General features: G+C 35.1%; 1 protein-coding gene across 11 annotated transcripts in view; it reads right to left on the bottom strand.

Moving 5' to 3' along the window:
• The window catches only part of vav2 (vav 2 guanine nucleotide exchange factor), a 420,418-nt gene that overhangs the window by 15,922 nt on the left and 376,520 nt on the right, over positions 1-27,976 (bottom strand). For 4 of the 11 annotated variants that reach the window (XM_030149393.1, XM_030149396.1, XM_030149394.1 and 1 more), the window contains 12 exons: positions 25,941-26,029; positions 25,720-25,852; positions 25,306-25,320; positions 23,783-23,892; positions 23,574-23,675; positions 20,433-20,521; positions 16,664-16,677; positions 16,523-16,541; positions 12,799-12,926; positions 5,645-5,716; positions 5,476-5,531; positions 3,294-3,410 (listed from right to left, as the gene is read on the bottom strand). In XM_030149393.1, coding sequence (XP_030005253.1) covers positions 3,294-3,410; positions 5,476-5,531; positions 5,645-5,716; positions 12,799-12,926; positions 16,523-16,541; positions 16,664-16,677; positions 20,433-20,521; positions 23,574-23,675; positions 23,783-23,892; positions 25,306-25,320; positions 25,720-25,852; positions 25,941-26,029 — 944 coding nt within the window. The remainder of the gene's footprint in view (positions 1-3,293; positions 3,411-5,475; positions 5,532-5,644; positions 5,717-12,798; positions 12,927-16,522; positions 16,542-16,663; positions 16,678-20,432; positions 20,522-23,573; positions 23,676-23,782; positions 23,893-25,305; positions 25,321-25,719; positions 25,853-25,940; positions 26,030-27,976) is intronic. The other 7 variants (XM_030149399.1, XM_030149403.1, XM_030149404.1 and 4 more) reach the window with 3 other exon arrangements.

Below are 27,976 nucleotides of genomic sequence, written 5' to 3'. Positions count from 1 at the left end.
TAGACAGACAATCTGTGTTTAAGGAGTCGTGTTAAATCTCTGTAACCTTTAAAACACTGTTTGTATCATAGTGTTTATACTATTTTATTTTATATAAATCTAAAAATAAATGACCTTGAATTTTAAGTTCAAGGTTCCTTTATTTATACCCGTGGGTAGATTTGTTTTGCAGACAGAGTGATTGCATTTGGCATTACAACAAAACACACAATGAACCTGTTAGGCAGGTATTTGATTGAATGTCAAGACAAAAAGTGCTCAGTGTTCCACCATTCATCAGTAAAGCGGCATGGATAAGTAAAAGGATAAAATAAATAAATAAGATCAAATAAATAAAAACAAGATACAATAAAACACAATAAAAACCTCAAGTAGATAAAAACAGTCTCTGGGATAAAAACCGGACTAAGAACAAAAAATTACAAAATTTATTGTCACAGTGTTTAGGATGAAGAGCTATGAAGTTCTGCTAAAGATGCTAATATATTGGATGGTAGAGATATGAACTGAATTGAACCGACCAGGGGATTTATGTAACCACTAGAGGGAGTAGTGAGTCACTCTGCTGGTCTAATGCTGCATTCCAGAGTCCTGGGAGATGGGAAGTTTCCAACTTCCAACTCTGTAAAATGCATTGGAACACCTGTCCAAGTTGGATGTCCTTGTTGCAAAATGGGGCCAGTTCACAAACTACAATGTGACGTCAACACAACAATAGCGGCGCACAGTGTGCAAGTTCGCAATGAAAAGAAACTGCACAATGTATAATTAGCTCATCCGTCATTTGGCCTCTTCCATCTCGTTTGCGTATATGAGAACACTGCTGTCAATGGTCAAAATGCCTCTGCATTAACAAAGCAAATGGGAGCTGAGATTTGTGATCTCCATATTTGTTGTTTATATTCAACATGGATCACCTGGGATACTTTGAGGTGGGATGTAGCTAACTCCAACTGAGATATATTCTACCTCCCAGGACTCTGGAATGCAGCATAACATCGTGAGGAAAACTAACACCACAGGGCCATTGAGCAAAGCATCAGAAAGTGTCCAGATGGGATAAGAACCACCAAGAAACAACTTCTAGAGTCAAAGAAAAGAAACAGAAGCCATTGTTTTCTCTACTGGTCACAGCTCATTGCTAAGATGCCGTTTGTTGATCCACAGTTCAGACTAAACTGTGACAGTTCTGACTTTTTTGATTCCAAACAGATCTTTAGCTCAGCTACTGACAACACAAACCTACAGAAAAAAGAGGTGATTAGTGGTTTTACTGTGGCTGTTTTCTGTCTAAAAACAGAGCTAAGCTAACAGAGCTGTGATGTAAACTATCAGCTGATGCAGCACATAAAGATTTTAACAGCGTTTTGAGAGATTGTCAAAATAAGCATCTATGAGTTTTAGTTTGAAGCAGAAAACTTGATGATACCATAATACAGATGTGTGTTTATACTTCATTCAGTGAGTGATACAGTCTGTGGATACATAGTGTTTCTTCACTGGTGGTTTAGGTTTCTTAAACGTGTTCTGGTATCAGACTTCCCCCTGCTGTTGAGAGTGTAGAAGTATCACTACTACGTAAAAGTACTTGAATGCATTTTTGTTTTCTGTTGTATGGGGTGGGGAAGCAAAATTTACAATATTTTGAGGCAGGGATTGAAAGACAGTGTATGACCAATTAGTTTATTGAAAGTCATGACAATTTATTTGCCACAAGAAAATTGACATAATAGAAAATGTTTTTATTCTATGTGTCCTCCTTCTTTCTCAATAACTGCCTTCACACGCTTCCTGAAACTTGCGCAAGTGTTCCTCAAATATTCAGGTGACAACTTCTCCCATTCTTCTTTAATTGTATCTTTAAGAAAGTTGACATTGCTGTGTGATGTTCTATTGGTAGCATGTTCTAAAACGCCCCAAACAGCAGAATCCAGAGGGTTTAGATCTGGGCTAGAAGGCGGCCATAAACATGATTCCCAAAAATTGCTAAAGTTGGATTTGTTGCTGTTGTCAACAAGTGTTTTGGTGTTCTTGTGTAAGATTTTAACTTCAAATCATATTTTACTGCATTTCTAACGGTCTTGTTGTCTACCTCAAGTTCAGTTGCCTTTTTTCGCATGGATTTGGTTGGATCCTTTAGGATTTTGGATTTGAGAGCTTTAATAAAAGCTTTGGTACGTTTTTTGTTGCTTCCTCCACTTCCAGACTTTGTCGTAATAGTTTTGCTCACAGTCATTCTCTTCTTTACATTATAAACAGTCTTTATGGACACTCCAACTGTTTTTGAAATCTCCTTTGGTGTGACGAGTGCATTCAGCAAATCACACACTCTTTGACGTTTGCTTTCCTGATTACTCATATGGGCAAAAGTTTCTGAAAAGGTATGGATAATAGTGTTAGGTATGATTATGACATCAATATATGTTTGGTTTCAAAACAATTGACGTAGTGCCTGCTGAGAAAAAATAACTAAATGTTCATTGTAAATTTTGCTTCCCCACCCTGTATTGTTTCTTAGAATGAAGTCATTTTCATAAATTCTTGCAGATATTTAGGACTTGTCTTATTTATCTAAAGGTGTTTAAAAAACACTTACTGCAGAATTTAGTCTCCCAATTAGGGCTGTCAAAATGAACGCCGTAACACAGATTAATCCATCATCTGATTAATCTGATTAAGAATTTTAACACAATTAACCCAACCGCAGCACAGAATGACTCTGAATATCTCTGGCAACGCTTCTGGGGCAGTTTGTCCAAGTAAAGTTACCGTCACACATGAACAAATGGGCAGTTGATCCAGTAGTGACAGGCAATTTCAAGTCATTTTGTTTCAAGTTGAAGGTGTTTAATAAACACGTTAAGTGCATATATATTCCCTTCCTTCTTGAGTCTGTTTCCTCATGCAAAATGAAACACTATTAATGTAGATTAAAAATGAATGGTATTTAATCATGATTAATGAAAAGTAATCCACAGCAACCCTATGATTAATATGATTAAAAATTTTAATCGTTTGACAGCATTACTCCCAATACGTCACAGTACTACAGCTCTGGTGAAGCTTTATGTTTTTTCACTTTGCTAGGCATTTCCCCACAGGAAAAACATATCAAAATAGGATTATATGTAAAAAAAAAAAGAGTTCAAAGCAATTACTGAATGGTAATTATCCAGAGCTAAAAGATGCACCAAAAAGCTGACAATGGAATCTCATGAGAGTTTTATTCCCCATGAAACGAGGATAAAACCATCCGTTGAGCTTTCCCCATCTGGTCTGTGTGACACACTCACTTGATGCTGATGGCGAACCTCTCTGCTTCAGCCGTCCTCTCTCTGATAAGGTATGTGCCGCTGCTGTGGGATTTTAAGAGGTTGTCAGCCTGCTGCCGCTCCATGTTCCCTGCAAACCTACAGGGAAGAAGAAGAAGTGTTGTGACCTCAACAACACAAGACACACCATCTGAGGGTAAGGGAATCTAGCTCTAAGTATCAAACAACCACGTTACAGTAATTAATCTTTGGGTAGATGCTGCATTTGGGTTCACTTTGAAACATTTAGAGCAGAGGTATCAGACTCATTTTAGTTCAAGGGCCACATTCAGTCCAATTTGATCTCAAGTGGGCTGGACCAGTAAAATGATCCCATAAATAAAACCATAAATAATGATAACTCTGATTTTTTTTTCCTTTTTGTTTTAATGCAATAAAGTAAAATTACATTACGGAAATGTTTATATTTATCCTTTCATGAAAAAAATGTGAGTAACCTGAACAACCACAAATGGCCTGAAATTTCTTAAGAAAAATGTTTATTTTAACAAAACTATGCCTCAGTTTATCATTTCTGCATGTACATTACAACTCACAGATCACAGTGGATCTACAAATACACAAAACATTTAGTAACAGGCATAATATTGTTAAAATTGAACTTATTTTTCTTAAGAAATTTCAGGTTGTTCATATATGTTCAGGTTACTTTGGAAATGTAAATTTTTCCATGAAATTTTCCTTTTTTTGCAGCAAAACAAACAAATATTTGAAATATGTTATTATTTATACGTTTATATGCTATTATTTCACTGGTCCCACTTGAGACCACATTGGGCTGTATATGGTGCCTGAACTAAAATGACTTTGATTATTAATATCTTTAGTGGGATTTTTGCACTTTGTAAATTCAACACACAGGCCAGGTCGGTTCCTTTGGCGGGCCGTTTTGGGCCCATGTATGTTTAACACCCCTGATTTGGAGTCATATCTTGACCTTAGTTTTTCTACCTTCAGGGGTCTCCTGCTATAGAACAATTTACACTATACATGAAAGGGTTACGTAACATCTAAGGATTAAAATCAGTGTTAAAAAATCCAGATTTATTTTATGTTGGAATAAAATTATAGTTAATCACATGTCTGCTAAATTAGACACCTTGCATCAGCAGTCACTTTTCCATTGGACATCTGCGCAAAACTTTACCGATATTTACTAAATGTCAAAAAAGCAGAAGTGCATAATGTCGGTTTTTCCATTAAATCACAAATGCGATGATTTGTTTATTTATTATTGCGAGATGACACGAGAAGTCATTCCATAAACATGGCGACGAATGTAAATATGGTGTTGATTTACAGATATATTCATTATTATTCTATATTACCCCTCTATCTCATACTAAATTAAAAAATGATTGGGTTTCCTGGTGTGTCCACACCTACTGTGACATGTTTCTTCTTCTTCTGCACTTGTTGTAACGTATGTCAACATCCGTTTTTTTAATTCACTTGACTCCAGTTGCGAAAAAAGGTCTTTCCATTGCAGTTTTGCGTGATATACCATTAGGGCTACGCCTGAAAAACCACTTCTTGCCACTGCAAAAACTTTTAATCAAAAAATGAGACTTTTGGCAAACTTGTTTGTTTTGCCATTAGGTAAATTTTTATGCACAAGTTACATTTGCGCAATTTGACGGTAAATGGAAAAGCGACTACTGACTGTATTTCAACTGTAATTCATACCATTACTGTAACTTTGCTGTTCTTGATAAACTTGGTCTGCAGTAAATCAATTGCTAAATGTTTTTAGAGTGTAACTAAGAGTATTTTTTTTTAGCATATTATCGCTATAAAAAAAGTAACACCTACTATTAGAATATGTTAAAATGGGAAATAACATAACATTAGCAGTATTATGTAATATGTTTTCATGTGATAGTTTTCATGCAGTATACCATTTTCTAAATACATATTTCTTTGCTTCAAAAGTGAAATGCATGGTGTCCAGCTGAGTGGACATTTTTGTAACTCAATGAAAAATAGGTTTGCAAAAAACCTTTCAATTCTCAAAAAAGAATGAAAACACTCTTGAATAAGGTTCTCATAAATCATGCATGAAAGGGTTAAACCTATGTAGAGTAATTAAAGGATCAGGACTTCAGAGTAAAGGTGGCTCGAATCCAGGAGTTCAGGGTCTTACCAAGGATATCCATAGTAGTCCATGTCCCTGGAGGGCTGCCGGATGGACGGGAAGGGCTGTCAGGAAGAAAACAGGCTGAGCATTAATAACTTTATTAACAGAACCACAGAGTGTATTTATGTGAGAGTGTATGCACTAAAGAGGATACTCAGTCCTCTGGGTGATGTACCTTTGGGTCCAAGCAAGGTTTTACACATGAACTGGGGAAAAAGCCACTCTTTTGTGTTTGGATCAGCTTTCCCTGGGAGAGAAAAGCAGAGCTAGTTTGTTTATATAGAACCTCAGATAAAAAGTAAGTCAAGGTTTGTTTCATTAATGTGAAAAATACACGCCAACATCGACAACAAGAATTAAATGCATCCAGGGCAGAGACCAGGAGCTGAGAGAAGTAAGAATAGGTACGATGCTGCAAAATGTCAGGGTTCAGTAAGAATAAATTAATGTTCTGTTCACACAGTGCAGATACAAAATCCCTTTCTGTAGGACAACTTTGGGACAGTTATCCTTCTCCTGTGAGAGTATTAAACTCTGGAACTCACTGCCATCAGAAATAAAATCCATCTCAGAGTTTAACATGTTCACCACCAGAATCAAAACCTGGTTAAAGACAAAACACAACCGTTCTCAACTGTAAATATTGTGTATATTGTGGGAGAGAGTGAGTGAATGAATGCCTCATATATAAATGCAACACTGGATTACCAAACTGTATGGTATGACCGTTTAAAATGATGTATATTTTTTTATATATATATTGTATTTTTATGCATGGTATGATCTTTTTAAATGTATATTTCATATTTCTACTGCAATGTTGTGGAAGAGCCCAATCGGGGACTGGAGTTAAGAATTAGCAGTAGATATAAACTCTATATGCATCACATCAGCTGCAAACTTGTAACTATGTTTGACTGCATTGTCCCTGATAGATAGATAAATAAAAAATAAATAAATACATACATACATACATACATACATACATACATACATACATACATACATACATACATACATACATACATACATAAATGAAGGTTCTGTCCACATGAGATTTTGGTTTACAAAGCATCTCCGTGAACACTAGGATACAAAAATGGGACCAATGTCCCTGTATCTCAACGGCAAGTTCTAAGAATCAATAACAAGTTGAATTTGTGAGGTTGTCAGGTTCTGCCACTATGTTCGAGTCCTGTGCAAGGTTATAATAGTTTTGGATTTTTAATTATAGTTTAGTTTTAATTAGTTTTGACTTTTTTTTCTCTTATTCAGTTAGTTTTAATTAGTTTTTAGAGCAGGTTTGTTAGTTTTTATTAGTTATCGTTTTTTTCTGAATGCTTAGTTTTAGTTTAGTTTAGTTTTAGTATTAGTTTCAGTTATTTCATATATTTTATCTTCCTCATCATCCTATTCAAAGAAATTAGTGAGGCATGGATATGGGTTACCCTGGACACTTTATTTGGGGGTCGGGTTAGGGCGGCTCATGGACTGAGCAGAGACACAATGTACCGTACAATGTATAAATTCCCTATAGCAGGTTGAGGTGGGGTGCAATCCATACACGTCACTTACGTGAAACAATGCGAAGATGTGCAAAGCAGGAGAGGAGATGCACAAAGCAGCCAGCAGTTAAAGCAGATAGAAACATATATAACCAGCTAACCAGCAGTTAAAGCAGATAGGAACCTATTATAAACCAGCTAACCAGCAGTTAAAGCAGATAGGAACATATTATAAACCAGCTAACCAGCAGTTAAAGCAGATAGGAACCTATTATAAACCAGCTAATCAGCAGTTAAAGCAGACAGAAACATATATAAACCAGCTAACCAGCAGTTAAAGCAGATAGGAACCTATTATAAACCAGCTAACCAGCAGTTAAAGCAGACAGAAACATATATAAACCAGCTAACCAGCAGTTAAAGTAGATAGGAACATATTATAAACCAGCTAACCAGCAGTTAAAGCAGATAGGAACCTATTATAAACCAGCTAACCAGCAGTTAAAGCAGACAGAAACATATATAAACCACTTATAAACATATATAACCCAGTTCCTCATCAGTCAACCACACCTTAGCAGATATCTCATATCTTAATCATCTCCAGTTCCATTATTAGCCAACTTTGCTTCAGTTCAGTTCAGCTAGCTGTAGCTAGTAACATCAAACGTTTTTTAACATTCTAACAGGTTCCATACCTCTGTAATTGGATTAGTTTTCATCCTCCTCTTTTCTCCTCTTCTAAACTGTGCAGTTCAGGGCTTGGAAGGCCTTTTCATGGTGATAAACTCTCCAGTTTTAACCTGGATGCTAGTTCAACACTGACTGTCCTTTAGCTCTGCTCTGTCTCTGTCACTCACGCGCACACACACGGTACGCCAAAATAAAAAAAAATTAAAAAAATAAAAAACCCATGTATCACTACAGTAAACCCCAGACAGGACTGTGCTGCTTTGTCCCAGCTTTAGTCTGTATGTTCCAGGTAGAGTGGGGACCAGAAGACCACTGGAAACCACCAGTGACCAGACATGACAGACTGTGAAGTGTCGTATGGTGTCACCAGCTCAAACTGCTGGAGCCAAATAAATCAATTTCATATCAATCCGACATTGACAGAAACGAAAACGAAGGGAATTGTATGCATAATTTTTATACGTTTTAGTTAGTTTTGTAAGCTCACGATACAGTTTCAGTTAGTTATCGTTTTTTTCTTTTAATTAGAGTTTTTATTAATTTCAGTTAACGAAAATGTTTTTTCAATTTTAGTTTTCGTCATTTCGTTCGTTTTCGTTAACGATAATAACCTTGGTCCTGTGGTCTGAATGCAGGAGATCAATCTCAACAGAAGTGGGTGGTACTTTCACTGGAGGAGAACTCAACTAATTAAATCAAAGTCCATATATGACTTCCTATCAGTGCTCAATAGGAACTGTATTGATATCTCTGACCATTTCCATGTTAAAACCCATCAAAATATGGACCATTATAAGTAAAGGCATATGTCATATGTTTAAAAAAAGTTGTAAAACATTAAAAAGTCTAAATTTCTCAAAACTGTGTATGAATTGTGTAGACATTGTCCAAAAGAAGCTACATATAAAATTTGAAATGAATAAAACCAGTAGTTTTGGAGATGATTGCTGAAAGCGGATTGCTGATTGCAGAGGTTCTTTTCAATTCAGGACATTCCATATAATCTCAGAGGTGTTTGCAAATTTACTGTACAAAAAGCTAAAAAAAAAAAAAGGTATGAAAAGGAGATGTGTGTCCATTATTGGAGTTAAATTTTGGAATGATGCCAACATAAATTTAAAAACATGTAATTCTTTTTTGGTTTTTAAGAAAATGGTTTGTAAAGCTATTTTTGAAGCTTATAAATGCGATTAATTATCTGTTGTTGTTTCTTTGGAGGTTGGTAGCCTAAAAAGTTGTAATATAGGATAGGCCTTGATAAGCAGTCTGCTTCTGCCTATACCTTTTCAGTCATTATTCAACACATTATTCAACACAAGATTCTTGATTTTGTGATTCTGTGATTCTTTTTCTTTCCTTTGCATAAAATGTCAATACTGTGTACAATATTTGGTGTTGTCATGACTGAATAAACTAAGAGAAACTAAGAGAAAGAAAGAGAAATCTAGACATTGGTGACCTTGTGTATGACCCTTCAGGGTCACTCAAGGTCAAAGGTTATGATCCCAAATGAAAGGCCATATATGACTTCCTATCAGTGCTCAATAGGAACTGTATTGATATCTGTAACCATTTCCATGATATAGTCCATTAAAATATGGCCCATTATAAGTAAAAGCAAATTAGTTCACAGTTTGAGTTCTTGTTTGTTCAGTATTAATTGTCAGTCTTGTGAATCCAAGCTGGACTGACTGTACATATCCTGACCAAGGAAAATAAAATTCTCACTTTGTACAGTAATCTACACCTGGCTTTTCTGCCTCCGTCCATAATAATATACATTATATAGAGTAAATGTCCTCTAAAAATTAACTTTTATTTGCAACATAGTATAGCAAACTATTACATGAGCAAAAACAAATCAATTGTTGGAAAAAAAAAAAAGTCTCAGTTTTGAATGTCTGGGGTCGCCAGAAGTTTGTGATGTTAAAATGGGGTCATGAGACAAAAAAGGTTGGGAACCACTGTATTAAGATATCAATCAGTTAATGGTAATTTATTAATTGTTTCCCTCTCGCACATAAGAATTGGCTTACTCTTAATACATTCTATTTTTTTTCTACATGTACTGAAATTGAATAGTTTGAATAGTTATCCTTTATATTTTCCAGAACTGAAACATTTGGACTGATATCTTCACCGTCTGCCGCCCTGAGTCGTTCAGTTCATCTGACTGTCATCACACGGGTCGATTTATGTCAGACCACGGCGGGTTCAGCTCTTAACTTGTAATTTAAAGCTTTTCAGAGGTTGTCCTGAGTCACTGTTGGAAGGCCTCGGTTAACGCAAGGCGCTCTGAGAGGAAAGACTCAGTGATTCAGCAGGAATGTCTAAAGCGCCCAGAGCAGATACAGTTAGAGCTGCTGTCATCGAGGCTGATTCACTGCAGCACATCCTCAGGGGTTTGGAGGTAAAACACTTGAAATGTTCAACCCAGACAGGACTCATGTCTTCACTACAACTGCACAGAAACTGAAAATTTTTTCCCAGAGATCAGCAGAGTGATTCCCCCCCGGCGTCAAAATATGTTCACCAAAACTCGTCATCATCTAAACGAAAGTACTGGTTATATTTAAGGTGTTTTTAGAGTATATACTTATGTAATGTTGCATGTGAATCTCACAATGCAACATAAAGTTTGTGAAATGTTTGGTTCATTATGGTCAGTAACTATTTACGGCTCTCAGCTTTAATTTGCAAGAACAAAATGAGATATGGACCCTTTAGTTTTGAAAACAAGACAAACAAGCCAAACAATCAAAGACAGAACAGGACTAAGACAAACAGACTCGAGCATAGTTTTTACCCACAAGCGGTTCAATGTGTGCCCCCCAGTGCAATACTCACCCTACCTCAGTGCAATAGCCACAACACTACCTGTATATGTCCTATTAGCTGTACATATCTCTCATCTGTAGTATAGAGTTAGCTTTTGTATATTCTTTCTGTATATTTTGTTCATCTCAGGAGTTCTAGCATTACTTCAGTATCACGTGGATTAATATTTTATTCTAAAGCCCTTGCACAGTCCTAATTTCTCTTAATATATGTGATGTTATTATTACTACCGCTAGGAGATATTGTGATCACTTTACTTTGTGTGTTTGTTTGTTTGCATGTTTGTTTGTTTGTTAGCAACTTTACAGGAAAACTATTAAACTATTACAACCATTTTTACCAAATTTTACCCACAGATAGGCCTAGGCCCTGGGACAAACCCATTAAATTTTGGGCCAAGTAGGCCAAAGTTCAAGGTCACAGCAAGGTCACAAAATCTCACATTTTCCTATCTCTCCTCATTGAGCAATTTTCGAAAATTCATAAAAAATTCAAAACAACTCCAATTAGCCTCCAATTTGATCCACTCGTAGCTTATAACAATATCTTGTATCTGGCACAAAAGTGTCCACATCCACTGTGGAATGTGGACTCTATGGACATTTCAATTTAACATTGAAAATCCCATTTACGGCACATTTTTCATTATAACTCAACAAATATTGATTGGAATTTAATGTAATTTGACATACACATGACTGGTACCAAGCTTCAACTTTTTCTGCTGTATGGAACAACCTTGAAACTGTTTAATTTAAAAAGAAATAATCGATCCACATATGCACACCATTCGGGGTGCTTGGCGGAGGTTTGCGTTCTCTGAACACTTGTTTTACTTAATTTTTCTTATACAGTCCCTTTTGCATAAAGTGTTTTGCTGCTAAATTACACTAAGCTGCTAAACTGATTTTCATTGTTCCTGTGACAGTAGTCGCTTTTCCATTGACCCTTAAATTGTGCAAATATAACTTGCGCATAAAAATTTACCTAATGGAAAAACGACAATTTCGTCAAGTCTCATTTTTTGATTAAACGTTTTTGCGCTGGCAAGAGGTGGTTTTTCAGGCATAGTGCAAATGGTATATCACACAAAACTGCAATGGAAAGACCTTTTTTCACAACTAGAGTCAGATGAATTAAAAAAACGGATGTTGACAGACGTTAGAACAAGCAAAGAAGAAGAAGAAACATGTTGCGGTATGTGTTGACACACCAGGAAACCCAATCATTTTTTAATTTAGTACAAGATAGAGGGGTAAAATTTAATAATAATGAATATATCTGTAAATCAACACCATATTTACATTCGTCACCATGTTTATGGAATGACTTCTTGTGTCATCTCGCGATAATAAATCAACAAATCATCGCATTTGTGATTTAATGGAAAAACCGACATTACACAGTCCTGTTTTTTTGACATTTAGTAAATATTGGTAAAGTTTTGCGCAGATGTCCAATGGAAAAGCAACTAGTGACAATAAAGATCTATTCTATTCTATTCTATTCTATTGTATTCTATTCAGAAAAAAAAAACAAAACACCTAATTGAACCTGTTAAACCCTGGGCTGTTTGTTCCCAGCAGGAACCACTTCAGTGTAACACAAACCAATGGATTAGCCGATAGCAGAAACTTCATTCACATGAAACTGAGTTTTGACCAGAAAACAACAAAGACAATATTTGTCATCATCACTTTATAAATGTGACCTTTATTTTTGCTCTTCTTTGTCCCTTTCAGTGAGTTTTATCGGTAGAGAAATAATCCTTGTACTGTTGGATCTGCTTAGTGTTAGTTTAGTGCTGCAAAGTTTGATTAATTGGTCCACTGTTTTATTAAATGATTCATGACCTACGAAGACAAACAATATAAAACAAAATAATAATAATAATAATAGCAGTAAATTATTACATGGATGTATAGCATGTGTATGTTGCTACAAGCATTACATCATTTACTGTAGCTACGCAGATGGAACTGTGGCTGCCTATTCTCTAAAATAGGTATTTTGTGAGTTTGGACTTCTCTAATATTGTATGTGAATCTCTCAATGGAAGGTTAGTACCTGTGAAATGTTTGGTTCATGTTGATCAGTGATTATTGGATTAACTTTGTGGCTCTGGACTGTAATTTAAGAGAAAAAATTGTTTTGCACTCTTTAGTTGTGAAAACAAGATAAAAATTCCCAAAAAACAGACAATGAAACTGAGGAAAAAAACCTAATGTAAAGCATTTCCCCATTAATGGTCTCTACATAAAAGTGTAAAAGCTCCAGGTTTGGTAAGACATACCTCCCACCACGTGGTGTCAGGATCTCCTTTCAGCAGCTCGATGAAGTCTCCAGTTTGGAAACACAGCGGCGTCTTCCCTGGAGGCGCTGGTGTACCGTGATAGTTCCTCACCGCCACCATCTTAGGACCTGGAACACAAACACAACAGGGATTTACAGTGAGAATTAACTCAGGATCTGCTTTTTCCTGTGTCGTCATACTTCTACTGCATATATACCCGCCAACATTTATTCTGCACGGTGTTTTTCATCCCTTCCTGTCTGGTGAACACTCTCCAAATATGATGATTGGTCTTTAACTACAGCACTCATCACTGTGGACTGGGTGGGCTTGATAAACACTGGGTTTTATTTACCTTTGACTTCCATACATTGCATCTTTATTTTAATGCAGACACCCATAGGACACACTGGAAGCACTTGATCAGGTTCTAGCAGAAAAAGCTGAAGACTGCATCATGTAGCTCTAGTGCAATTCATTTGTGGTTCTCCCCGAGGTTTCCTTGCCGAGAAGGAGGGTCTAAGGACAGTTGATGTCCAGGACATTAATCCATTCCCTTCTTCTACTGTTTATTTGACTGTTGCTTGTTTTCATACTCATCTATATTTTTTTTATTAATTATTGTTATGTTTTTATGTTATATACTTGTTGTGAAGCACATTGAGTCTGCCTTGTACATGAAATGTGTGCTATAAATAAAGTTGAATTGAACTGAATTGAATTTGTGTTTCATAATGTTTGGTTAATAAAAAATGATTAAAAAAATAAATTGATTTTATTGTTTTATTGACTTGTCTTGTTTTTTGTTTTTGTATTACTAATGATTCCTCACATTATGAGTGTAATTCCTTTTTAATTCAATTCTTCAAATTTTGTCATTTATCTCTCATGATGTAGTGCTATTGTGGAATCTGATTATTTTAATAAAATACTCCAAATTTTCTGACTTATGAGACCATAAAACTCATTTCACATGTACTGAATATAAAGGTGGAATCTTTAACAAAATTATTTTATTTCCCATTTAATTTTTTACATTTTGTTGCTTTTGTACAGTTCTTTAATTTATTTTTAGCATAAATAATGTCCTGCTTTTTGTTGTATTGGTTATATTGCAAACAAGGCCAAAAAAAAAAAAAAAAACATAAAAAAAAGAACTGAATAAAGTACAAGAATTGAGTAAAATACAATAAAAAAATAAAGAAATCTAATCTATCAAATAAAAATAAAATTTAATTAGATGACATTAAATGAAATTACATAAAAATAAAATAAAATTAAACTAAATTAAATAAAGTGTTCCTTCGTGTATTGAGCTGAATAAACTCTTTGAAAACCCTGTCATATTTGCATTGAAGATGCATTATCATATTGAAAACAGGCCTGTTAGTTATAAGTATGGGCAGTAACATTCCAAACACTTCATGATCTTACAGAATATGATCTGCTAAACTGCCGTAGATTAAACTGCAAACGCTATAGTTCAAATCAATCTCAAACAGGTACAGTGCAAAAAAGATTTAAAACCCATATGCCTCATTTGCAATATAATCAAATATATGAGTAAAACACTGACATGGACTATTTTATTGTACAGTGAACACTTCTGCTTTTAATACTTTAAGTATATTTTGTAGATAATACTTACTTTTACTTTTGTATGGTTTTGGATGCAAATTTTATACTTTTAGTGGAGTGTTTCCACAGTGTGCATCTATTGGATGTGAATCCCTGTTACATGTCACATTGAACTCATAAAGACCCAAACATCTGCTATCGACCAAAACCATCTACTGATCTAAACTGTTTAATATCTGTTGATCCACCAATCCTATCAATACATGTAAATAATTGGTGCAAAATACAGTTTGCCATCTTTTCATGCTCATCAGATAGGACCTATTTGGACGTTCAGAAGCTCCGTATAGTGAACATGGAAACACTGTCATCTTCTACAACACTGATTCACCAGTAAAACCCATGGAAGTAGATCAATAACAGTGGATGGAGACACTGGGTTTATGTTCAGTTAATGATATATTTTATGGAAAAAGTCGCTTTCTCTTCAGTTTTCTCAGTTTTTGAAATAATAACCTGCAACTTTAATCTGAGCTTTTATGAACATGTACATAATCAGTAAATTAAATATAAGAAAATACCTGATTTTCACTGGAAAATGCAAAATACAGAGGATAATATTATAATAAATGGTGATAAATCACTTAAGAAAGGTTAAATATACAGGGTGGGGAAGCAAAATTTACAATGAAAATTTAGTTGTTTTTTCTCAGCAGGCACTACGTTAATTGTTTTGAAACCAAACATATATTGATGTCATAATCATACCTAACACTATTATCCATAGCTTTTCAGAAACTTTTGCCCATATGAGTAATCAGGAAAGCAAACGTCAAAGAGTGTGATTTGCTGAATGCACTCGTCACACCAAAGGAGATTTCAAAAATAGTTGGAGTGTCCATAAAGACTGTTTATAATGTAAAGAAGAGAATGACTATGAGCAAAACTATTACAAGAAAGTCTGGAAGATACTATTAAAGAAGAATGGGAGAAGTTGTCACCTGAATATTTGAGGAACACTTGCGCAAGTTTCAGGAAGTGTGTGAAGGCAGTTATTGAGAAAGAAGGACACATAGAATAAAAACATTTTCTATTATGTACATTTTCTTGTGGCAAATAAATTCTCATGACTTCCAATAAACTAATTGGTCATACACCAATCATACACCATCAATCCCTGCCTCAAAATATTGTAAATTTTGCTTCCCCACCCTGTAGACAAAATTTCATTTGGGAACAGACACAAAAGTAGCATGTCATTGGTTCACCAGTCTCCATTGTTGTTTCTTATGTTTGATGCAGGCTGAAAATTTGACACTTCAGAGTTACATCTTACATCAATGAGTAAAAATGAGATGCTACTTTTTGCATCAGTTACAGTAAAATAACTTGTTGCAGCCGAAAGAGCTTGATCGATGGAGACACTTGGTTTATGTTCAGTTAATACATTTGCTGAAAAAGTCAGTTTTTCTTCAGTTTTCTCTGTTTTTGACATAATAACCCTCAACTTTAATCCGAGCTTTTATGAACATCTACATGATCGGTGAATTAAATATAGGAATATAGGAAAATACATGATTTTCAATGAAGAAATGCAAAATAAAGAAGATAATATTACAATAAATGGTGATGAATCACTTATGAAAAGTTAAATACAGAGAAAATCATTTGGGAACTGCCCTAAAAGTAGAGCTGGGTCTTTATGAGTTAATGACTCTTGGTATTTTACAACCAAACCTCACCGTAGATAAACAGCATATATTTCTATGGCGTATCATTCTATTGTCACTTTACTTATACATTATGCAACAGGGAACAGATGTGTCAAAATAAAATAAAAAAACCAAACACCTTTTATTGTCGTCTCACTCCTACTATTTCTCCTGAACTGGAATATCCCTCCTATGCCATCTAGTTTTTGGATTTAAGGTTTTATTGAAATACATCTGTATCTGCTTCTAGTGCATAAACACCCACTCTGTTTGGGCTGATGTCTTGAGTGGTGGATCTGTCCACTAGATGGCAGTGTGTTGCCACGGTGATCAAAGATATCGGTGTCTAGTGAAACACATGTTGGAGGACGGTTGACATCATAATCAATGCTGACTCTTAAGTGTCATGGTTGGGTGACAGGAAGTGGTCTTACCTGAGGACATTCCAGGTTCCTGAGAAACACAAACACATGAACGTTACTCAACAACTACAGCACTTACTGAAGTTAATAATAATATTGATTAAGTAACCTTTGGACTACATTTGTGAAAGGGTAATATCACAGCCAACTCACCAAGTCATGAGGATCTGGACAAAAAAAAAGGAGAAAAACATGGAGACTGTAAGACAGGATTCAGCAGAACTGACTATAGCTTATCAGAATCAGAAACAGACTAGACTTTAGTGTCATTACACAGTTGTGAGCAACAAAATGAGGGTGTTCAGATCATTACGCAATGCAAAAAAAAAAAAGAAAAAAAGATGAGGATCAACAAAAAACTAGTATCAGGACATGAATAAATACCCAGTTCTTAAAAAGGGAAGAAAAATCCTAAGTATAAAACACAAAACACACAAAGTAAAAACCACAAGGTGCATTTTACTAGGGCTTATTGTACCGTAAATGTAATATTGAACTGTAACAGTGATATAATAATGCACTGTAGATGTAATATTGCTACTTATTAAGGCATGTGTAAATATTTCTGCACTAAAAGCACACTATCACATTTTCTTCTTTTTTGTTTGTTAGTTTAAATTGTTATCTTTGCTTCCAAAATGTCTCAGAGATGGTTTTTACTTAATTTCTCTCAACATTGATTTTTTTTCCTGTATTTTTTTTAACCATGACAATGATTTCAAATGTTCTGTCTCTGAATTTCAAAAATATTGTTGGTACTCTGACTGTAAATAATAATTTTCTACCACAATCTCACAACAACAATCTCCCATTAAACTTTAAGGAAATATAGATTTTTTTTTTTTTTTTAAATCTCAAATCAGCGTGAACAGGACATCTTACAGCTGTAGCCATGATGTGTCCCAATATTTTTCTCCATAGACTTTATAGACATCAATATTTCCTTAAAGAAGTGATATTTTGCTTCTTTTTTTAAAAAATGGAATTCTGCATTTTAAAACATTTCCCTGTGGTCTACATAAACTGTAAATGCTATACTTGGGTCTGAATTCTTCATTAATTCAACTCCACAGGTCCATCTTCAATCCTATTTCTGAGTAATGACACCAGAAAGGTCATTTTGAGCGTTGGCCCTTTAAATGCACATGAGCCACTTCATGCCCCGCCCCCTCCAGGTTGTTGGCTGTGGTGCTCTGTCCCGTTCAACCAACAACTGAACATTTTAGGTAATCGGCTCAAAGTTTGGACATATTTTCAGTATGAACTACAACCGCTGCTGCTGACAAACAATTATGTCGTACTCTGAGAAATGTTCATCGGAAGTCTTTTTTCTTTTTTTTTTGTAGTTCACTTTTTATTGTTTTTTCTTTCCCTTCACCCATCAGACATCCCACAGTGATACAGCAGGATATGTTTACAAGAAAATATATCAATTAAAATATGAAAAAAAAAACCAAAACAAAACAAACAAGGAATAACAGCAAAAAAAACAACAACCAAAAAACCCCACCGAAACACATATTCAACAAAAAAAACAAAAAAGAAAACAAAACAAAAGTCGGAAGTCTTGACCTTAAATGTGCAAATGTCGTGAATAAACTAGTTATAGACATAACAAATTAAGCAGGAATTAAAACTGGTTGTAGAAATCCACTCAATTTTTGCCAGAATGAATATAAAGATAGCTTTGCAGCACCTGGAGGGTTCAAATTCAAACTTTTTGAACTATTAGGGTCCAAATACACAAATAAATAAACCAAAACTAATAAAAGTGGGTTTAGCAAAATATGACCCCTTTAAAAGTTAATGGGAGATTTTTTTCTTCTTAAGGGAGATGTTAAGAAAGTAGCTGGTTAGTTGTGGTAGAAAATTATTATTTGCAGTCAGAGCATGAAAAATATTTTAGAAATTTTGTGGTAGAATACTAAAAATCATAGTCATGGACAATACAACAACAAAAAAAATCAATGTTGAGAGAAATTAAGTAAAAAAAACATCTCTGAGGCATTTTGGAAGCAAAGATAATTCAAACAAAACTAACCAATGCAATGATATTTATCACAAGATAAAACTATATTATGATATTTGTTGATATTGTTTTGTATCCTAGACCCCTGTTAGAAAAAAAACACCTGAATTCAACATGTCCACATATTTTTGTCTATATACAGTTGTCCCTCACTATAACGCGGTTAACCTTTCGCGGCCTCGCTGTTTCGCGAATATTTTTTTTAGTGCAATTTTGTATGTGTTTTTTTTTTTTTTTTTACAGAGAATGAACGCGCATTGTGTTCTGCGTCCTGATTGGCTAAGGGAGAACCTGCACATTGTGTTCTGTGTCCTGATTGGCTAAGGGACTGTAGACCATTGTCGATCAGTCTCCTCCGTGCCGTGTCTTCTGTACAGTACAGAATGCGTTCAGCTTGTGAAATTTACATAGATGTTCGATTGCTAGCAGTTTGACTCTGAAGTGCTGTATGTTTGCAAGTTTTCTCCCAGACAAAACCCACAATGTCGACGAAACGTTCTGCACCGACAAAGGCACCTGCGGTCGCACCCAAAAGACAGAGGAAGATTCTAACCATTGCACAAAAAGTTGGACTTTTGGACATGCTGAAGGAAGGTAGGAGTTGTACTTATTTTTTAAAAAATCTATGAAGGTTTGAACTAGGGCTGAAAGATATATCGTTATCGTATTGATATCTAGATATGAACATTCAAGATATTAATATCAAAAAGCAACAATATAAACGATATAGATTTCTGCAGTAAAAAAAAACATTTTCTGCAGTAAAATGTTTGATTTGTAATTTATTTATTCATACTTTATGTTAATGTTGATGACTGGCAGTGAGTTCTTATAAATAAAACTGCACGTTCCACATTTTTTTGTACTGTGATGTTTGTATTTTTCTGATAAATGCTTGGTTTTCACCGAACCTGTAGTCATATCATTTCATATCAAGATATCTAGCATGAATATAGAGATATGAAATTTTGTCCATATCGTTCAGCCCTAGTTTGAACTTTGAGAGTGTTTAAACAAGAGAGAAATGTGAGAAAATGTTAATGCCTGTCTGAGAAAAGTGTAAAAAGCACAGGTGTCAAACTCATTTTCTTCCGGGGGCCACATTCACCCCAATTTAATCTGAAGTGGGCCGGACTAGTAAAATAATAACATGATAGCCAATAAATAATGACAACTCCAAATTGTTGTAGTGCAAAAAATAACATTCAATTATGCCAATATTTACATTTACAAAGTATCCAAACAAAAAGGATGTGAATAACCTGAAAAAAATGAAATTTGTTAAGAAATATAAGTACAATTTTATCAATATTATCTCTCGATTTATCATTTATACATATGCATTACAGATCAGATTTACAAAGGCACAAAACATTTAGTAATAGGCAGAATATTGTTAAAATTGCACTGAATTTTCTTCAAACATTTCAGGTTGTTCATATTTGTTCAGGTTATTCACATTTTATTGTTACAGGATAGTTTGTAAATGTAAACATTTTCATAATTTAATGTTTTTTGCAATAAATCAAAGAGAAAAAATTGGTGTTGTCATTATTTATAAGTTATTATGATATTATTTTTGAGTTTGATGCCCTAACTTGCACATTGCAAATTAATCCCGCGGGCCGGATTGGGCCCTTTGGCGGGCCGGTTTTGGCCCCCGGGCCACATGTTTGACACCTGTGGTATAAAGTGTGTAGTGAGGGGTTTTTACAGCCTTAAAACATATATAATAATTGTAAAAAAATAAAGCTGACTACTTTGTAGATTTCACCTATTACGGGATATTTTTAGAACACAACCCCCGCGATAAACAAGAGACCACTGTAGTGTATGTCTGACCAATGTAAAGAGTTTCTACTTAAAAAGGACATTTATAGGAAGGAAACATACTGATTTTACAGATGGTGATGACTTCCAGACACTCTTTGTGAGCTCCTGTTCCACAACGAGAGCAGTAGTAGCCCTGATAGAAGATCCCCCTGTAGAACACACACACACACACACACGAACACATAAACACACAAGGCAAACAGGAAGTGCTTCAGACACAAATTAACTTCTTGTAAGTACAACACACAAGGGAACCTGCTGCTTGTTACAATAAAGCTGCGGCGGCGGTTCCACACTCCGCATCATTTTCACTCTGCGATCGCTTAAAAACACAAAATCAACTCGCTCCATTGAAAACAGCAGAAGCCAGAACACGATCTGTTAGCAATACTTTAACAGCGCATGGATCGCACAGTGCCATGTTTAATAGTGAGTGCCATAAATCATGAAGGGATCCGCTGGGGCTGCAGCTGTAATTAGCATCTACAAGGGAGTGGGGAACGCTGGGTCCCGACTCCAACGGCTCCGTGAATTTAGGTCAGCCAGGCCGTGAAATGTGTGGGTCAATACACAGAGTGGAGTTTAGCCGGCTGACTGTAACAGAGGTGAAAGTGGTGATTCAGTGACACGAGTGGTCCACCGCTGGATAAGCATGGGAGGAGGAAGAGGAGGGAAAATGACGCTCAGGGACACGGTGGGTGGCGTCAGGAAAGGAAATGTTTAAAAATACCACCCGTCACATTGGGCCAGACTTAGTGGAATATCTTCCAAAGATTACTTTCACCCTAATGAGGGGCTACACTGGCCAAAAACACACACTCCCTCTGAGATTTATGTCTGTTTGTTTGCTACTCACTGAATTTGTCTTTACTTTATGACTCCTGTTCTGCTCCCCATTACTTGTTTTGCTCTGGAGACATGTTTTAGGTTTGAACTTTCCGTGTTCTATTTATTATTTACTCTTAATATTATACATCTGCTACATTAAAGCAGTGAAGTGGGAAAGCACATAACTGCTTTCAACCAAAGCAGAATTTCAAGGTTCCTCTTAAACTCATATTTCTGCACTGAACCACAGTATTCACAGGAACATCCTGTACTTTTTATCTGACGTTTATTTGATAACGTTAGGAGCAGGTAATAACAGTGTGTAGTGGGTTTTCTAAAGCATTCAGCAGCAATATAGTATGTCAACAAAAAAGGGGCTCTATGTAGTAGTAGTAGTAGTATAAAAATGATTTAAGTTATCATCCAAGTGTTTAGAAGAAAGATCTGTGAAGTTCTGCCAAAAATGTGTATTTGATTGTACAGATAGGAAGTGAATTTTGCACTAAATTTGCACACCAGCGTTCAAACTTTATTGTTTTTAAAGCACTTTTTCCAATTATTATTAGAACATTATAAACTCTAAAGCAAATAAAAAAACTGTCAAATATATAATCATATTTAATTTATATAATTTCTATTTTATACCTCAAACTTTTTTATTTTATTTATTTTTATTTTATTTTTACTTACTTTTGTTTCTATATATTTGAAATGTAAAATGTAATTTTTTTTTATCCTACTTCGATGTATACTATTATGCACTGTATATATACTGTTCAATTGTTCATTGTTCAATTAAAAAAAAAAAAAAAAAAACCCTAAAAAAAAAAACAAAACACAAAGACATTAACTGAATTTATTTCCTGTGACAGGCTGGAGCGTTTATCTGACCACTAGAGGGAGTAGTGAGTCACTCTGCTGGTCTAACATGGTGAGGAAAACTAACACCAAGACCTTTGACCAAAGCATTAGAAAGTGTCCACATGGGATGAGAACCACAAAGAAATAACTTTTAAAGTCAAATAAAAGAAGTGATAAAAAAAAAAGAAGCTGTTTTTTTCCTCCCATAGCCATATTAATTTAAATTAATTCAAATAAACTCAAAGGGATAGTAATTGATACAAATACATTATTACAAATATTAAATTATCTAACCCATTGTTGTATTGTGGCTGCCTTCGCTGCTACCGCCACCACAAAAATACTAGAAAATTAGACTACTGGTATTATTATTACATATTTTTGTATTATTACAACAATTATTATGTTCCCCCTCACTCGCCCCTCTCTCTTTCTCGCTTCCGTTCACACTCCCCTTTTCCCTATCGCCCCTAACCAAACTATATTGTCTAGTTGCTCTTTACATTTATTATCTTTTTCATCGTAATATGATGTTGTCGTTGTTGTTTGTCCCTACTCTGTTGCTGTTGTTGTTTTTGGTTTGTTTATTTGTTTGATTTTCCCTTTGTTTGTGTGTTGTTGTTTTTCTGTCAACAATGTCTTGTTAACTATAACTAAAATAAAAAAAAAAAAAAAAGAAGCTGTTTTTTTTTCTCCAGTGGACACAGCTCTAAATGAAAAGACTCAAGTTTGATGCTGAAATGGCAACGTTTCTTCTACACAGGTGAGTATGATTCTTACGCTTATGACTGTTTAAAGTTATAATGGGATGTTATTATCTTTGCTAAGTTGTTGTTTGTTGGTTCAGACTAAAATGTGACAGTTCTAACCTTGTTTGATTCCAACAAGATCTTTAGTTCAGCTGCTGTCAACATAAACTGTACAGAAAACAGAGGTGATTTGTGGTTTTCCTGTGGCTGTTTTCTGTCTGTAAACCGAGCTAAGCTAACAGAGCTATAATGTAAACTATCAGCTGATGCAGCAGACAAAGATTATAAAACAGTGTTATTTTGAGCGATTGTTGAAATAAGCGTCTATGAGTTTTAGTTTGAGGACAAAAACTTAATGATACCATAATAGGGATGTATGTTTATAGTTTATTCAGTGTGTGATACAGTCTGTGGATACATAACATTGATTTGTTGGTGGTTATGTTCTGGTACCAGACAGAAAGTTTGGCATATTAATACTGCAAAGAACCCCTTTAAAGGCAAAATCAGCACTTTCATGAAGGCGAATACAAATTTTCTACTTATTTGTCCAGTAAACGTAAGAAAATGATCAGCCTACTAATATAAAATAACACAATATTAGCATAATATTCTGTTTTGCACTAATAATATGCATTAATACTGCATACCGTTGGCTATATATATGTATTTTTCTTACTACTCAGAAGACCTGGAGGAGGATGCATCCACTCCACATCCATTAAAAAGCACAGAAATAGAAATTCTTTCTGGGCATCGTTACCTCAGCAGCATCTTGCAGGCTCGACAGTTTGTGTTCTTATCAAATGTGTGCATCTGGAAGTTATGCTGATTGGCTGTAGCTCTCTCTGGTTTGATGTTCGACCTGATAATTAAAAAGGAGATAAAACGTATAAGAGGTACGTGATCGGACAAGGCTGTTATTTGCAAATGAACATGATTTCTTAGTGATTTTCATGTAAGTGTACCCACATCGCCATCTCAAACTGCTCCATCCATTTCCTCTTTGTCTCCTCTGTTTTACAGAAGAACTGGAACCCCTGCTTCCCCTGCAGGTGGATCAGGTAGAAACCGTACGACCACTGGGGAGAAAATGTGAGTGAAGAACAGATGGCAGCGACACATGTGGATGGTAATGATAGAAAAACAGAAAAAAAGAGCCTGTGACATCTTTTAGAGGATATATATACAAGAACATTCTGCAAATATTTACCTTGTTGTTAATTTTACCATGTATTTATCCTTTATTACCTGTATATAACCTTAAATGTTCTATATATAGCTTTTATCTGTAGTATGGAGATAGCTTTTCATATATTTCTGTAGTATTTTAGTAGCATTTGTAGCTTTAGTATTTTATCTTTGTAGTTTTGTATATTGTCAATATTTTTTTATATAGTCTTTTTGTGCTTTAAGTGTTTGCTGCTAAACGGAAACAGAACTACTAAACTGATTTTCATTGTTCCTTTAACAGTGACAATAAAGATCTATTCCATTCTATCAGTTCTGTTGTGTTGTGTTCTATTCTATTCTGTTCTGTTGTGTTCTATTCTATTCTGTTGTGTTATGTTCTATTCTATTGTGTTCTGTTCTATTAAATTCTATTGTGTTCTGTTCATTGTGTTCTGTTCTGTTCCATTCTATTCTGTTGTGTTCTGTTCTATTCTATTATATTGAGTTATCTTCTCTTCTATTGTGATCTGTTTTATTCAATTCTATTGTGTTCTATTTTATTGTGTTCTGTTCTATTCTATTGTGTTCTATTCTATTCTATTGTGTTCTATTCTATTCTATTGTGTTCTATTCTATTCTATTGTGTTCTATTCTATTCTATTGTGTTCTGTTTTATTATATTCTATTTATTGTGTTGTGTTCTATTTATTGTGTTCTATTCTGTTGTGTTCTGTTTTATTCAATTCTATTGTGTTCTATTCATCGTGTTCTGTCCTATTCTATTCTATTTTGTTCTATTCTGTTGTGTTCTGCTTTATTCAGTTCTATTGCATTCTATTCATTCTGTTCTGTTCTATTCTATTGAGTTCTCTTCTATTGTGTTCTGTTTTATTCAATTCTATTGTGTTCTATTTTATTCTGTTCTATTCTATTCTATTCTATTGTGTTCTGTTTTATTCTATTCTATTTATTGTGTTGTGTCCTATTTATTGTGTTCTATTCATTGTGTTCTATTTTATTCTATTCTATTCTATTCTATTGAGTTCTGTTTTATTCTATTCTATTTATTGTGTTCTATTCTATTCTATTCTTTGTGATCAAACTCATTATTATTATGATTATTATTCAGCACTTATGAGATGCTCCACATGCTCAGCGATGCATCTGATCAAAAAGCTGGCGAGCTGCTGGGTGCACGTGCAACCATGACATCACACCAAAAAAAAAAACAAAAAAAACCAAACAAACAAAAAACCAACACCACTGCAAGAAATAGGCCGGTATGAGAGGATGAGTTAAATAAAGGGGTCACTTGAGCTTACCATTTTTCCACTTGACTGGTAAGCATGCAAAAAGAAAGACACCAGAGAAAGACCCAGTTACACATGCAACATGGACAGAGACATGCAGAATCAAAACAAAAAGCCATGTTAGACCAGTGGAGCAATGTTCTGTATGAATTCCCAAATGACCTTGGTTGCATTTACATGATTCTTCAAGCATGGCCGAGCACAATGCAAACTGGTATCTGACACTCCAATGTATTACTCTTAAGTTTGGAAATCTGAAATTACCATCAACAAGCTGCCTCCTTCAGCTCAAGGACATTACTTGAAATGATTACACAGGATGTTTCATAACCTGCGCTAGCCGAGCTGTCTTTGAACACATCTCGCTGCATTACAAATGACTCTGCACCTCGTCTTCTGATAGCAGCACAAATGTGATTTCCTTACCTTTTTCATGTCTCTGTTGTTCATAGGGTCATCTGACATTTTATATGACTGCAGCTCGATAATCTCTTTGAGCTCATAGCTGTAGCCTTTCCTTTTACAGACAATGACCACTTTATCAAACAGGAATATGTACCTGCAGAAGCAAACAGAAATGTAACAACGCCGCTTGGATTCCATTATGTGTTAATTCCCGTTTTTGTGTTTTCAGGCGTTAAACTCACCGGTCCTGCTTGGTTCGGTTGACAATGGAGCACACCTTCAGTTCCCCGTCTATCTTTGGCCTGCCGTACTCCTCCAGTCTCACCTGCTGCTTAGGTTGCAAACATACAAAACATCACATCACATTACAATACCACAAGCGGTATTTTATTTATTTATTTATTTTTTTACCATTGTTGGTATGTAATTATTATTATGTAAGTTGACAGTTAACTATTATCCATGGTAACACCACCAGGAATGTACTTTGTTTCTATTTTTCACACATGTTTTGGTTATACAGGGTGTATTTAAAAAAAACTATACATTTTGAAAAATGACCCCCAGTTCCGCATTTGATAATTTTCTAAATTTTCTTTTATGGACATCAGTAGGTAGGGGATTGGTGGATATTTGTCCAAATTTACAGACCCAGGTTTTCATGCATGAGTGAGCAGGGGAAAATTGAGCAATCCAAGTTAAAACTGGTTTGCGCGAAATAGCGGTGGGATTTAAATCCAATCAAAGGTCATGGGAGGAGACAATGGGCATCCATCTTGTTTCCACAGGGTTAACCCTCACCCTAACTTGGCCTGTCCTCAGTGACATTTTCAGGCCTAAACAAGTTGAATTAAGTTTGAAAGGCAGGAACAGCTGCCATGGGTAAAGAAATGAAACTGACATGGTGGCCAAAGTGTTAATGCTGTAACCTGGCCATTTTGTGGAAAAAAAGATGGATGCCCATTGTCCCCTCCCATGACCTTTGATTGGATTTAAATCCCACCACTACTTCGTGCAAACCAATTTTAACTTGGATTGCGCAATTTGCCCCTGCTCACTCATGCATGAAAACCTGGGTCTGTAAATTTGGACAAATATCCACCAATCCCCTACCTACTGACATCCATAAAAGAAAATTCCAAAAAATTATCAAATGCGGAACTGGGGGTAATTTTTCAAAATGTATAGTTTTTTTTTTGATACACCTTGTATAATGTAAATACTGTTGAATTCTAATTTGGTACAGGCCTATTTTGTTCATTGTTCTGGCTTGAAGTCTAAGGACAGGAGTGAGTATTTAAAACGGTATTATGTTAGTTATGTAAGTTATTTGATGATGAGAATGGGAGTGGGATTAAATAAATTTTTCTTCTTCCCACTCCTTTCTGAGTGTAAAGGAATGATTGTGGAATTTAGAATTTGCATGTATTCCGTAAATGCTTGAAATAAACAAAAAAATGAATGAAATTGTCCCACTGACTTTCACACTGTAGCCCTGAAGAGCATGAGTATATTTGGCCCTTCTTGAATACTTTGGATTTTGCCTTTATAGCTCTCATTTAAAAAAAGCGTTTACCTTGCATTATTTGGTAATATTTTTTTCAGCTCAGCCTCACCTGTGTGACTTTACATCCGAGATGGAAAAAGTTAGATTATTTACTGTGTTTCACCAAAAACATGTTGAATGAACTATCTTGATAACTTAGAATGGACATTTATTTTTTTCATGCTAAAACTTCCCTTAGAAAACCATTTTTACCGTCTCTTCCTGCACCGAACGCACATTAAACATGATTATGTTTTTATTGTGTATAAGTCTGGTTTTACTTGGCCTACCATAATCGACTTCAGAGTATTACTTTGACGTCTTGCTGCTCTGGCAAATGACTCAATAACAGCTCCAAAGTAGTGAAAGAAATACTCTGATCTTTGACTCTTACCAGTGAAACTTCTCCACTCTGAGTATTTAAAACCTTACTTTGAGTTTCTCTTTGGAAGATTTCCATGTGCTTTTGTGAAGCTGAAGAACTCCTCTGCATAGAAACCTGCACATGGAGGCTGTTTTCGTGAATGTAACAAGTTTTTCCTTCCTGTTGTGGCTGTGGGTGGTTTTATTGAGTTTCTTTTATGCATAGTAGCTTTACGGCCATGGCCTGAATTTGTCAAGTGCCTTGAGAATACCATGTATTATGACACTGATCTGAAGTCTTGATGAAGTGTTATTACATGCAGTCTTGTGTAAAAGTCTTATTCCACCTTTAGCTTTGTTGTTTTTGCA

Source organism: Sphaeramia orbicularis, chromosome 12, assembly GCF_902148855.1.
Source record: "Sphaeramia orbicularis chromosome 12, fSphaOr1.1, whole genome shotgun sequence".
Lineage (NCBI taxonomy): Eukaryota > Metazoa > Chordata > Actinopteri > Kurtiformes > Apogonidae > Sphaeramia > Sphaeramia orbicularis.
This window is presented reverse-complemented; position numbering and strand designations above follow the sequence as displayed.